The 13,270-nt window shown below is 38.5% G+C and overlaps 1 protein-coding gene across 1 annotated transcript in view; it reads right to left on the bottom strand.

Annotated features, from left to right (window-relative positions):
- Mme (membrane metalloendopeptidase) overlaps positions 1-13,270 on the bottom strand; it is an 82,271-nt gene that overhangs the window by 45,592 nt on the left and 23,409 nt on the right. Inside the window, 8 exon segments of the mRNA XM_034501210.2 lie at positions 1,647-1,712; positions 3,058-3,113; positions 3,116-3,184; positions 3,291-3,363; positions 3,365-3,387; positions 3,492-3,572; positions 4,462-4,593; positions 4,596-4,622. Of these exon segments, the coding sequence (XP_034357101.1) occupies positions 1,647-1,712; positions 3,058-3,113; positions 3,116-3,184; positions 3,291-3,363; positions 3,365-3,387; positions 3,492-3,572; positions 4,462-4,593; positions 4,596-4,622 (527 nt within the window).

The raw sequence follows: 13,270 nt of genomic DNA, 5'->3' as shown, positions 1-13,270 counted from the left end.
CTATAATTTTGATTGTGTTTTGTTATTGTGGTTTAGACAAAACCCAGTCCAATACAAACTTTCATGCCTATAGAAGGAAACCAGAAAGCCTAAATCAATGAATCCTCTAGGAGCTTGATGGTGGCTACACATACCTGAAAAAATTATGCTCTATCTCCGTGGAGTGACTAGAACAGCTCTAGCTGCACTGACTTTTGTAAATACCAACTTCAGTTTCTAATTCTACAGACCTAGCAAGAAATGTATATGACCAAATGGAGGTTCCAATTCTCTAAACCAGAACGGACAATTCAGAATTTCAAACTAAAAAAAGAAAAAATGCAGCTTAAGTAAAAATGCATCTGTATTAGATGCAATCCCAAATAGCCAGTTTGTCATATTTTTTGACATTGTGAATAAACAGAAAAAAATAACAAAATATACTCTCTTCTTAATAAAAATCTTATCAGAGGGAAAAAGGAAGAAATGTCACCGACTTGACTATTAGGTATAGATTGAGATCAGAAATGTTAAACTAATAAAAGCTATCTAAGAACTGAGGAGGGAAACAGTAGTTTATAAGAGTAAAATTGTAAATATGAACAGCTCTTGAGATAAAAAATTAAGACATGGTTCGACATTCCTTCCTCACTTTTAAGTCTGAAACAGGAAGCAGCTGGACACGTCTTTAAAGTCAACAGTTGCAGGCCCACACAGCCACTAGATCACTCAGCTATCCTACCTCCATTTGTCTGTACTATTAATTGTGGCCTTTAGTATTACAATGTAGGTACTTTTTCTTAATTTCTGTATAGTGTATCTATTCCAACAGATAGCTTATTTCATGTTATTTGAACATAACATGAATGCAAGACACAACCACTTTTTGAGCTAATAATTTTAGCTAAGAAATGATTCCAGTCATACTATCAAAATGTTACTCTTTAGAATCATGAAAAGCGTCCATACTTTTCTTCCGTTTTAAAAGATTTATGAGAAAAACATCTGTAGGACAAACGCCTTCCCTCTGATATCTAATCACACCTAACTAACTGTTACTAACCTAACACCCAACTGTTCATTTTGTCTGGTGTGGCTCCTTCTGTCACAGTCACATCAGCCTAAGGCAAGAAAGCTGGGGAGATAGTAGAACGATATCCAGGTCAACAGTAGCTATGTATAATGTGATTCCATGTTTTGCGTGATTTGGGAAGGAAGCAGATGCTCCTGTCAGCATAGTTGTCTTAAAGCAGAACCAGGAAGTGCTAGACGAGTACGTGTCATTGGACCTGCTCATCCCTAGTCATTACTGACAGTGTTCAGTGCTATGATCTATCGGACACTTTTTGCTTTCTTTAAATGATCCAATTTAGATTGTGAGTGTAGACATTTGAAGGTGACGTTAAAAAAAAATAGATCACGTGACTTAAAAACTAAGAATCAAAATTCACACGAGGAACTCCAAGCTTTCTTGTTTGATTTCTGGTAGTCGAGTTGCAATGTTCATTCTATCAAAGGAACTTCCAGCACTGTTCTGTTTTAGTCTTTTCCTAGCAAAAAATTGTAAACTAGTTTTAAATTTGGCTCTGGTCCTTTTCATTAGTAAAGGTTTACACAGATCACTCTGTAGCTGTGTCTGATTCTTTTCTCCCCCTACATTTATTTACCTCTTTGTATATTCCAGTACACTCATTAGTAGTCTCTGGAAGGGAGGCAAGTCGAGGCTGGTCAAACTATAGAGAAAATATACATCAAGGAAAACAAATTACTCAACAAAGTATAAAACATTTGGATAAAATAGACTAGGCCTGCTCTCCATGCTGTTTGTAAGGGGCAATAAGCAGAAATGAAGGTAAACAACTAAGAAACGGTTTCTACAGCACTTGTAATTGATAACTACATGGGTAGTTAAATAAACCAGGTCTTTCATTGTGGATATGTGAGTGAAACTAAAGAAAATTTGAATTAAAAATAAGCTGGGGATGATTTTTTAATTCAGAACAGAAGATACAAGGAGGATCCTGCCCAAGAACTACCAAATTACACATTGACAGAAACTTTTCAGCTTCTGGATATTCTAATATGGTCCCTTTCCGGCCATGTTTGCTTGTTCCACCCCTTAACTGGGATACACTTTTACTGGTAGAAGTAGGTTATAACCTTCCAAGTTTATTTGGGTCTGTGGGGTTGGGGGCATAGAAGACCACTACAGTTTCTCTACAACCTATTTGTCAGTGTAAATCTTGCCACACATTTTGAGACTGTCTACCAAAGAGGCATGGAGAAGACTCCCCCAAAGATGTGTGTGTTTGAAGGGGTTTTAGCAGGAGCAGACATTAACTGGGTATGTAAGAGGAGACGCTCTGCTGTTCTGAGTATATACTCCTCTTTGGGCACCAACATTAAGTATAAATGGGCATGCTGATACCCTTGTAAGACTGCTTCCTATTCTGAATATATTAGAATGGTTGCAATAGTCAACTGTGGCACTCATAAATGAAGGTGGGAATCCATGAATTTTGAGAAGTCTAATCTAAACCAGAGGAAATACACACACACACACACACACACACACACACACACACACACACACACACACACTTGTATAGAAAGAACAACAAGATATCTTCACACGAAGGGCCATTAAAAAAGATTGTACTTTATTTATCTTAACTAAAATTAAAAGCACAGGTAATATTTAGTGAGAACCAAAACTGTGTTTGAAACCCCCTTTATGGTTTTTATCTTAAATCAGTGAGGAGTTTTTGGTGTCCAGACCTACATTACTTTATGTCAACCAAAGGATAAAACATACAAAGAAACTGAAGGTTATTTTCATAATAAGAGGATCCTGGGAGCTGTCTGAAATACAGACAACAGACTGGGGTGGATGTCTAAAACATATAGCTAGAAAATCCTTTCAACATGGAATCTTAGGGCTGAGAGCCAGGGCAGGGATTTATTACACCTTAGTTCATCCCATTGAAAGGAAGAATTAGGCATTACTCAAATATCAATGAAAATAATGCACATGGAAAATTTCATTACAAGTTAGAGATAACATTGGCTGCCTGACACACACACTTACATGAATATGTGCTGGGTAGAATTCTTATCATCAGTGCCAACAAAAAATTAATGAGGACCTTTTTCCCATATTTAGAATTCAGTTGTGCAATAGATTTCTCAGCGGTCCAAGAAGTACCTAAAGGGACAGAAGTGAAGCATATTTTCTAAAGCTGTAATTTATTAGTAATACTATAAAGTGAAAATATTATTAATTTTTAAAAAATGAAAGAAATTGCCTTTACCATATGTTTGATCCCAATTTTCTGATGCTACTGGCCACCCATATATATCTGGTAACAGTTGGAGTAGAGGTTGTTCCACCTCGGCTATCAATAGCAGCTTTTTGAGACAATGAAAATAAATTCAAAGTGAGGATATGAGTGGTCTATTCATATTTTGTTACCATTATATATACATATATATTACAAGCAGAAAACACTTACACTCATTTATACAAGATCTGTACAAGGTTTTTGCTTTCTGCACTGCTACTATGTCTTCAGTTTTGGGTTCTTGAAGGACATCTGAAATCAAGCATTCAGTAAAGCGAATCAACATAATGGTTGATTTTTAGCTGGCATTGACATTTCAACACAGCTCTAATTAAAAATGAATGTTTTTTTTCCCTCTCCATTCCAAAATCTTGAGGAAAATCCAGCCATCATTCCTAGAACAGTAGTAGGGTTTACTCCTCTAGCTAAGCTACATGTAAGTCTTCTGATGAACTGCTAGGTGCATGTGCATGTGTGTGTCGTCTGCTTCTCAGCCACAGGTACCAGTTACTTTTTTCTTGAAGTTAGATTAAAAACAACAACAACAACAACAAATAGAAAGAAGGGATTTGGAAATTAGTCTGTATAATTCTCTTGATGACTAAAGATAATTTTCCTTGTGTGAATGTGCTATGAATGATCCAAATGAATTTTTCTCCCTGTATAGGCATTAAAACATGGAAAAAATTCCATTTTTTTCCTACAAAGCAACTTCTAAAACAGAAGAGAACTAGGGATAGATAGAGGTGAGTCCAAATATTCTCCACTTTTATGGAAGACAAGGTTTGGTGACATTTTTAGCAACTTTAACACAGCCTAGGTCTGAGGGGAGTCAGTAGAAATGACTCAGTAGCAACCATTAAACATTGCTGTCCTATAAAATGACACGAACACATCATCATTTGGGATGAAGAGCTTTAGATCTTGTGTATATAAAATTAAAGTAGGAATGTAAGATGTGCCAACACATCCATTTTGGTGTCTATTACCCTCAGAAGTAACTCAATAAAGGTCTGCCAGATCTGGAGGAAATTATCAACTCTAATCTTTTGCAAAATTTCTTGAAATGCTCAGCAGCTACATCTTTTAAAAAAATGGATACAAAGGAAAAAATTAACTCACAGACACAGTCAACACTAACCTTTCAAAATGACTTCTAGTTCATCTCTTAAAATGTCAAAATTACTGTATCGGGAACTGGTCTCTGGAATGACATTGCGTTTCAACCAGCCTCCACAAGCATATTTGAAGAAGTCTGTACATGGCTCAGCAGAGCATCCATATTCTGGATCAGACGAGCAGCTGCAAGACCAGAGAAAGGACCAAATGCAATGAAAGATGTTATTGCTTAAGTAGGCTGGAAAGGGAAAGAGAGGCCTCCTTCTTTTGTGTCAGCTGGACAGATGCTCTCTTTTTTTGTATTTATCATAATAGTCTATTCTGATAGCATCATGACTAAATCTGTCAGTAGTTCCTTTCCCCTTTACTATTTATTATGTTGGTTTTCATTTTATGTCTGAGTAGCTTGAGTTCTCCATAGGATGGAGAACTCAATAAGTCCTCTCATTAATGTGTCTCCCTGCACCTGGCTCCCAATAATTGAATTTCTTGCTATTTACTATTTCAAGAAAAAAAAAAAAAAAGAATTGTAGGCCTACTTTGTTGTGGCCATCTTGGCGTAGAGATAACATAATGTCATTTTTAACTCTGGAAATGTTTAGTTCACTGTTTGCTTTTCAGGGTGCTGTGACTTTCAAAATATTCCTGAAACTCCAAAAGATGCAAGTCTAAATTGCTAATGGGTATTGATTGGCTCAGTAAGGATCTGAGGCCAGTTAGTAGTCTTTGTTATTTTGCTTACAGTTCTCCAAATTCATATTACATTTTTTAGGTATTTATGTGTGTGTGTGTGTGTACACAGGTGGTCAGGTTGTGGGCCAGAGCTTTTACCCACTGAGCTATCCTCTGGAGTCTTACAAAATGTTATAATTAAAATTCATGCCCAATTGTATTTGTTTATGTAGAGTCCTGTTATAATATTGGTTGTGAGCTTGTGAGAGTTATTGAAGTTCACTCTTACGTCTTTGAAAACTGTGGTGAAAAGCATGGGGTATATTGCAGTTTGTAAGACATGTTCTTTTAGATGCTATAACTGGGAAAATATGCATTTTTACATTCTGAAGACTCACGTAAGTCACAAGGCCCATTTACACCACACTTGGAGTAGAGCACGTGATCTCCTCCCCCTACATTCCTTCATGCTTTCTTTCCCAAGTAAGTCCAAGTAAGTTGGACTGTTTTGTGGTGTAAACAAGGAGCAATTGAGAATTCATCTATATCAGCAGAGTATATGTACTCAAGTGAGCTTCTGAAAGTAGTTCCCTTTCTGAACCAGTTGATTAATTAATTAGTCAATTAATGAATAACTTCAAACAATCCCTGAGCTGTGTGGCTTTTTTGATCTTGGTACGGTAAATTAGTTTTGCAGCTCAGCTTCAATCCTCTAATTCTATCCACCTTTGGATGTTTTCTTGTTGACATATAGTCTTAAACCTCTTTGGAATTAACCCCAAATCAGTCATCTCCCCACCTCCACACTATGCTATATAGGCTATATATTATATCCTTATATATGCTATATATGATATATATGATAATTAGCACAGACCCTCAGGATTGAGTTCTTGGGTAAAGCCCTAATTCTTCCACTCATTTGCTAATTATAATTCCTTAGCCTGTTTACTGATACCTCTTGTCCATGCTTGTGTCTACCCAGTTTCCATCTTCCTTTTCTGCTGACTCATTCATTCCGCTTGCTCTCTTTTATACACAATGCTCATTTTTCAGATTACATCCCCTACAGGCTCTTTTGCACTAGCCACAACATTACTCAAAAAATGTCAGAGGCTTGTCATTTCTCAGGTTAAATGACAAACTCTTTAGCTTGGTCTCGAAGCATCCTCTTCCCATTAGCCTACCTAAATTTGTATTCTCCCCTGTTGCCCCAAGACACGTCTACTCAGTGTGCCGGAAGACTTTCATGTTTTATAGTGCAGAGCCTTTGCTTCTGACCTCCTCATTCCACATTTTGGGTTCCCCCTCTGTTTCTTCTCAGTTTCTACAACTCAAGGCTTAGAACCAGTTGCGTTTCTTTCCTAAGGTTTTGTGACATCAACCTATAAGGAAGATGTTTCTCTCTAAACTTCTCTGAGCTCACTGTCTCACTCAGCGTTTGGCGCTCACATGAAGCTTCTCTGAGTTTTTCATTGTGGACACTCTGTTGGCCCAAACATTTTATTGATGTCATTAATCTCTTTGTATGTCCATCAACTGACTCTTTTTAATGGGTTGCAATTATTTATTTGGTCTGAGTCCTCTTCTTTTCCCACAAGACATCTCAGTTCCTGTTTAACTGCCCCTATATCCATTATATCTGTTCCATTTCAACTCTTCATTCCATGGCAGGCCATGTTCTTTCTCCCAAGCCTGGCTCGAGCCCCATCCATCATAATCCACCCTGTATTCAGTAAGCAGATTAATGCTCTCAAAACATTTCAGCTTCATGTTTTTCCAGCAAGGGTTCAATGCTGTCTTTTACATTCATTAAAAAAAAAAAAAAAAAAACAAAAAAAAACCAAAACAAAGTACCACAACAAAAACTCACATGGATTCCGTAGCATATTTTACCCTGATGCAGCTCATGAAGCTTCTGTCTTTCTTTCCTAACATGAGTCACCTGGCCCATCAAATCAGTTTCTGCTGTGAAGCCGCTCAGTTTTCCCTGCGATCTGGAACTTTGACCTGGTTATTCCAGCCCTGTCTGCTGCTACTGTATCTTTTTGCATTTTTTCACACCTTTGACATTCTAGGCATTCATTCAAAAGCCTAGTTCAAATCTTCCACCACCACACAACATCCATACAATCCCCAGGGGTAGCTTATATGAAACAAATTTTATTTCTCCATGAAGGTAGTGTTCTCCTGGAGTCAAAACACTGCTCTCTCAAGACTCATCAGGAAGAATTCTAGTCTTAACACAGCAGGACAAGATAAGAAAAACCTTAAAATGGTAGAGAAGAAAAATATCATTTTTTGTACTTTGAAGAAAATCGAGATATGATTATGATTACAGCAGAAAGTGAATCGACACCCCATATAAAAAGATTGTCATGTAGGTGAAAATCCCACAAATATGGATTCTGAACACAGTAAACGGAAGATCTTGTAGAACTAAATGTGGCACAAGTTTTGGAGCTTTTTGTCTTTAGAATTGAAAGTAGTTCTTGTAAAATCCACTGACATTTGGGGAAGAGTCCATTCTTCTCCCAGGGAAGTGGGTGGCTTCTGTGAAAATGATAGGACTGTACAGACTACTGAAAAGTTGTAAAAAAGTAATGAGGTTGCACAATGAACAGTGGGAGTAGTAGGTACAGTTTACTGCTTATTTGAAATCACAACATACTCCATCAAACACTTTGAATAAAAAACAAGGGTGTTAGTTGAGATTCTGTTCTTGTGAGACCAAAAAACTCAAGTCCTTGAGTGTATGTGAACTTCCCACCCAGCCCCATTAAGGTAAATCGATTAATATTCATTCTCAGGCCAGTGTGTTCTTTTCTCTCTCTCTCTCTCACTGTCTCTAATCCTACTGTCCACACTAGCCCAAAAAACAGCATTCAGAAACAAGCAGAGAGCTCAGAATAGGCAACAATGCTAGCTCCTTCCAGTGATACTTGGTAAATCCCATTGACCAGAGAACTCTCTGAGTATTCGTGCTCCCCAGTCACTTCAAAGAAAGTTCTGTTCTGTCGAATATTTTGGGGGCTATAGGCCAAGGCAAGTCACAGGCCAGCATTTTAAGCTAAGTCTTTGATGAACCTCCTTTTAATCTCTTAACATAGGCCGGTTCTCATTTTGCACCTTATCCTCTGGACCTCGTCTGTCCTGACTTTTCTTTGAAGTCAGCAGTAGATATGTGGATAGAAGGGGCCATAGAAACATGTCCAGCTGTCAAACCGGGTGTAGTTGTCTTTCTTTTTGTGCTGTGGTTTGAATTGTTGTACATCCACAAACAGCCGAACTCCTGCTCTTCAGAAGGTTGTTACACATCAGTTTCTGACTTCTGGAGAAACAACTGTGTTTAAAGTCAAACAAAATTATTTACCTTAATAAATAAGCATAAAACGGCAATGTATTGATACAGAATGTTGTCTAGCTGGTGTAAAGTGGGGGAAAAATACTACAATGTAAAAAGACCTGTGTAAAAGCCCAGAATGCCTAGGCGGATAGAAGCCATGGTACTTATTATAGCTATATCTACGAGGGGTGGTGGTGGGGGTGTATGTTTAATTTTGTATTATTTGTTTATCTTTATTTCCCAATTTGGTGTTAGATGAATACGCATTCGTTACCCTTGCAATAATGAAAAAGTTAATTTTTAAAATAGTCACATAAAGAAAGCAAAGTATCTTCCATTAATAATGAGCTTATTTCTTATAAGTGACAATTCTGAATGTTCTGGGCTGATAAATGGCACACACGATTTTTTTTTCTAACTAATCTTCTGTAACAATTCTCCCAACTTATTTGACTTGGGGAATTTAAAAACAAGCTCAGCTAGCATCTGGGAAGTCATTAATTACTGTATTCATTACCAAGGGTGTATTATACAGCATGGAGATGGAATATAAGCTAGGGAAATATTTTGGTCTTTAAGGTCAGAAAGACCTTGCTTTGAATTTGAAAGTTCTGTTGCTATTTAGTTGTAAATGATTAAGTAATTTTCATAACACCAGCAGCTAGTAAGGAGTGGGAGGTGAAAGAAGGAAAGGGAAGAGGAAAGAGAGTGAAGGGGAGGGGGGAGGGAGATAGAGAGAGAGAGAAGAAGGAAGAGAGGAGAGAGAGGGAGAGAGAGACAGAGAAAGAGAGAGAGAGACAGAGAGGAGAGACAGAGAGACAGAGAGAGAGAGAGAGACAGACAGAAGAGAGAGAGAGAGAGAGGAGAGAGAGAGAGAGAGAGAGAGAGAGAGAGTTTGAAACGAAGGCTTCCAATGGTATAAAGGCTGGGCTTGTGACTAGCAGACCCTCCCAATCGCCTTCTCTTCTACTGCATTGCCTGATTTTACTTTTATGCTGCTCTGTCCTCTCTTCTCTGTTCCATGTCATGCTCCAGTCACAGATTGCGTGATTAAAAAAAGGCAAAGTGTCAGGCTGGAGCATCCAGATGACGTAAGCATTTAGTGTAACTGGCAGCATGGAGTAAGCAGGAACAGGGTGAGGGCTAAACTGAACACGTGGAACAGAGAGCTTTCTGACCAATATTTAAAGCACACTGGATAAGGAAACCCAGAGATCTCAACCCTGACTAAAAGTCATTTATACATACAGATTTGTAGGATCTATGGGATCAACTACTTCAAAGTTTTTTGTGGATGATTCTAGAACTTTTAAGACTTCTTTACTGGTTCTAATATGCAGCAGATAAAAGAGCAGAGAAACAGGGGCCAGAAGATTTACTATCAGAGAATAAAGATGTCTAGTATTTTCAAAACCAACAGTGTTTCCTCTGCAAATGTAAAAACACTCATATGTCAACATATACTACGTAGTAACTTCTGCTTCCTATGAGTTCCTAGGAACCTCACCTGTGTCTCATACCAAAGACCTCTCCACAGGCTTCACATACTTCACTGATGTAAGCCTCCACCCTCTCCTGCCATACCCTATCTATAATCTAGTTTCCCTCTGGGGTGTTCAGGATGTATGGAGGAAGGTGCATTTTTCCTGTCTTCCATCATCTCACCCACTCTGTGTCCTCAAGCATGGCTTCTTGTATCTCCATGCCTCACACAACAGCCTGACTTTTCACTTTATGCAGCCCAAATTGTGCTGTGTTGAGAATCAACTCTCTTCATTAATACCAAGAGATACTTTTGGTTGGCATCTCAGGAGGATGCTTGGCCATTCAGCAGAAAGTTGAACATTCTACCAGTCTTTCAGACATGATTGTATAATGGTGGGTTTTCTGCTAAAAGACAGAATTCCTGGGGACTCTGCCCACACCTGTCTTAAGAAGAGGCAGTGCTAGGGATATAGCTCAATGGCTAAGTACTTGTCCAGTGAGATACTATAACTCCAATATCACCTGAAAGGTGGGGCAGTCTTTGGTATATCTTTGAATGTCATGTCACAAGTCTCTCCTTTTCTATCTGTTCTCTGTTTTCCAAGAATACTAATAGTATGCTAATTAAAAACAGGATTTAGAACACTGCAAATGACAAAATATTTTAATGTTTACATGAGAACATTTCCTAGATAAAAGTTTTCTGGTCCTGATACACTAGCAACCTCCACATTTGTCACATGCTCCTGGGGCAAGTGCCAGTGAAAGAAAGAAAGCCAACAATCAGGATGATTGCAATAGCAGCAAATGAATACAGCGTATAGCACAGCAGTACTTTCTCATAGGATTTGTTTTTTTAAACTCAATTCCTACCTAGCAGGTCATCAATCTTTCCCAAAGGAATGGAGAATAAATCCTTGGTAATTTCAAAGCAAATATTGGTGATTCTTATTGATGGGGGATCTGATGCATATAAATGTGGAGCTGGGCAGAGAGTGGAGGCTAGGAAGTCACCGCCATCTTGTCCCTTGACCTGGGGAACACATGGAGGAGACAGACAGACAGACAAACAGACAGACAGACAGACAGTGGGGCGGGGGGGACCTTGTCTTTTGAACTAGGCAGGAGATAGACAGTAGCTAAGTGTCAAAGGGGAGAAGCTAACCGGGAACATGTGGAGAGAGAAAAGAGGGGGATGGGGGACAGAGAGAGAGACAGAGAGACAGAGAGTGGGGAGAAAGGCCTAGGTCTGAACCTATGCTTGATTTGTATGTTCTATGCATGGATCCTACTTAGTATATACCAGTCACCTCTGGCATGGGTACTAAAGGCCTGTACAAAGATCCTTGGCTACAGTCTGCTCACTTGGCTTAGTGAGGATGGGTATGAACAGACATAGAAACATCCTTCTGTTTTCTACACATCTGGGAATATCTGTAATGGAGCCTGAGTTGTTGATTTGGGGGTTAAAAGTAAATTTTAGTGACAAGGCAAATTATCAAACATGGGGTTCACAAATAGTAAGATATTGGATTTGGGGGGGAAAATTATAAAATAGGCGAAGGGAGCAACACAAGCAAAACCTAGTATATACAACATCTATTTCTCAATCACTATGTCATTTAAAAACTTTCTGTCACTATGAATTAGATCAGGTATCTGTTTATAACACATATACTAAATAGACATCTCTCTTTAGTCTGTGACAAATTTTCTTTATTGACTATTCTTGTTCTGCCCTGAAGAGGGGTTTAGGGAATTGCATGGAAGCAAGCAAGCAAGCAAACAAACAAACAAACAAACAAAATAAAACAAAAAAAAATGTGCTCAGCTTGTTCTTTTCAAATTGCTCCAAGCCTTCTTAAGCCTTCTGATACCTAGTCCCAAACAACATTTTGATGTAAGTATCTTAAAATAACTGAATTCTCTAAAAGTATCCAAAGGAGGTCAAAGAAAAGTTAGAACAGCCAGCAGCAGATGCTTCCTGTAAAAACTTTAAGTCATTCATTTATGACCAAACCTTGTTTTTCCCTATCATTAAGGGCTTTATTAACAGACAAGAAACCTGTATTACTTATGAGGCAATTTATGCTAAGTAAAGAAAATCTTCTTTGACAACCTTCTTGAAGGTAATGGTGGCTCCATTCCTCCCCTGTACCTCCACCTTAGCCCTCAACCAGTGCAAAGGCAGAGCTGTAACGTTTAGAATGAACACAGGCAGCACAGGGAAATAGAAAGTGATCACCATTTAGAAGGCAACAGTATGCAAACTAGAATCTAGAGGCCATTCCTGAAAAGAAAATGACCCTAATGCCAATAAGAATCAAACAGCTTTCATTACACACACTCTGGGTTCTTTCACAATCCACTTCTAATTTGTAATGAAGAAAATCCGTGCCTGCAAATTGCTTTTATGTTGCTTGGCTGAAGAAAGGTGGGGTGTGGAGGTACTGAATTAATTTACACACTGGTTTATCTGTAAGTTCAAATACTTCTGTGAGCCAGTCTTTATGCTCCAGCCCATGCAGTCTAATGCTAAGACTTACAATTGCTTAACTGGTCAGCACTGAGAAAAGTCATCACTGGGTCTGAGATGCTATAGCTTAGTTGCTGTAGTGCTTACCCAGCATGCCCAAAGCCCTAGGTTGAATCCCTAGCACCACTTAACGCTGTTGTGGTGGCCCATGTCTGCAACCTCAGAATGCATAGGCAAGCCATGAGTACTAGAAGGTCAGGTTCACCTGCACAGCAGGTCAACTGCACAGCAAGTTCAAGGATAGCCTGGGATACAGAAGACTCTGAGAAAGAAAAACTGAGCATAGCCACACAACTATTCAAACTCTGAGGATGATCTATGGAAAACCTTTGTATACAGCCAATGTACCTTGTACATCTGTACTCTCAAGAAGGAGATGGTGCCCTGTCTTGAAGACTAAATTAGTCTATAACTATACTTCATATACTGATGTTCCTTGAGTTACAACTGGATCCTGATAAACTCATCAGACATGAAAAATATAATTAAGTAGCAAACACGTTTAATACACTCAAGCTACGTAGCATTGTAGCTTAGTCAGAGGCATGATCACATGGCTGCCTGGGAGCTTGCTGCAGCTGGCCAGCATTTTGGGAAAGTGTCAGACAAGCTATCACTAACCTGAGAAAAGACCATATTATAATTTCTAGAAGTATAATTTCTAAAGAAGATACTGTCTAATTCACACCCAGTGCATAGGCTGTGTATTAATTATCTTTCATTGCTGTGAGCAAACTACTTGACAGACATTACTAAAGACACAGGATTTGTTCTGATTCAGTTTCAGGAGAC

The sequence above is a fragment of the Arvicanthis niloticus genome, chromosome 4 (genome assembly GCF_011762505.2).
Source record: "Arvicanthis niloticus isolate mArvNil1 chromosome 4, mArvNil1.pat.X, whole genome shotgun sequence".
Classification (NCBI taxonomy): domain Eukaryota; kingdom Metazoa; phylum Chordata; class Mammalia; order Rodentia; family Muridae; genus Arvicanthis; species Arvicanthis niloticus.
Note: the sequence above shows the minus strand (reverse complement) of the source record. Positions and strands in the feature narration are given on the sequence as shown.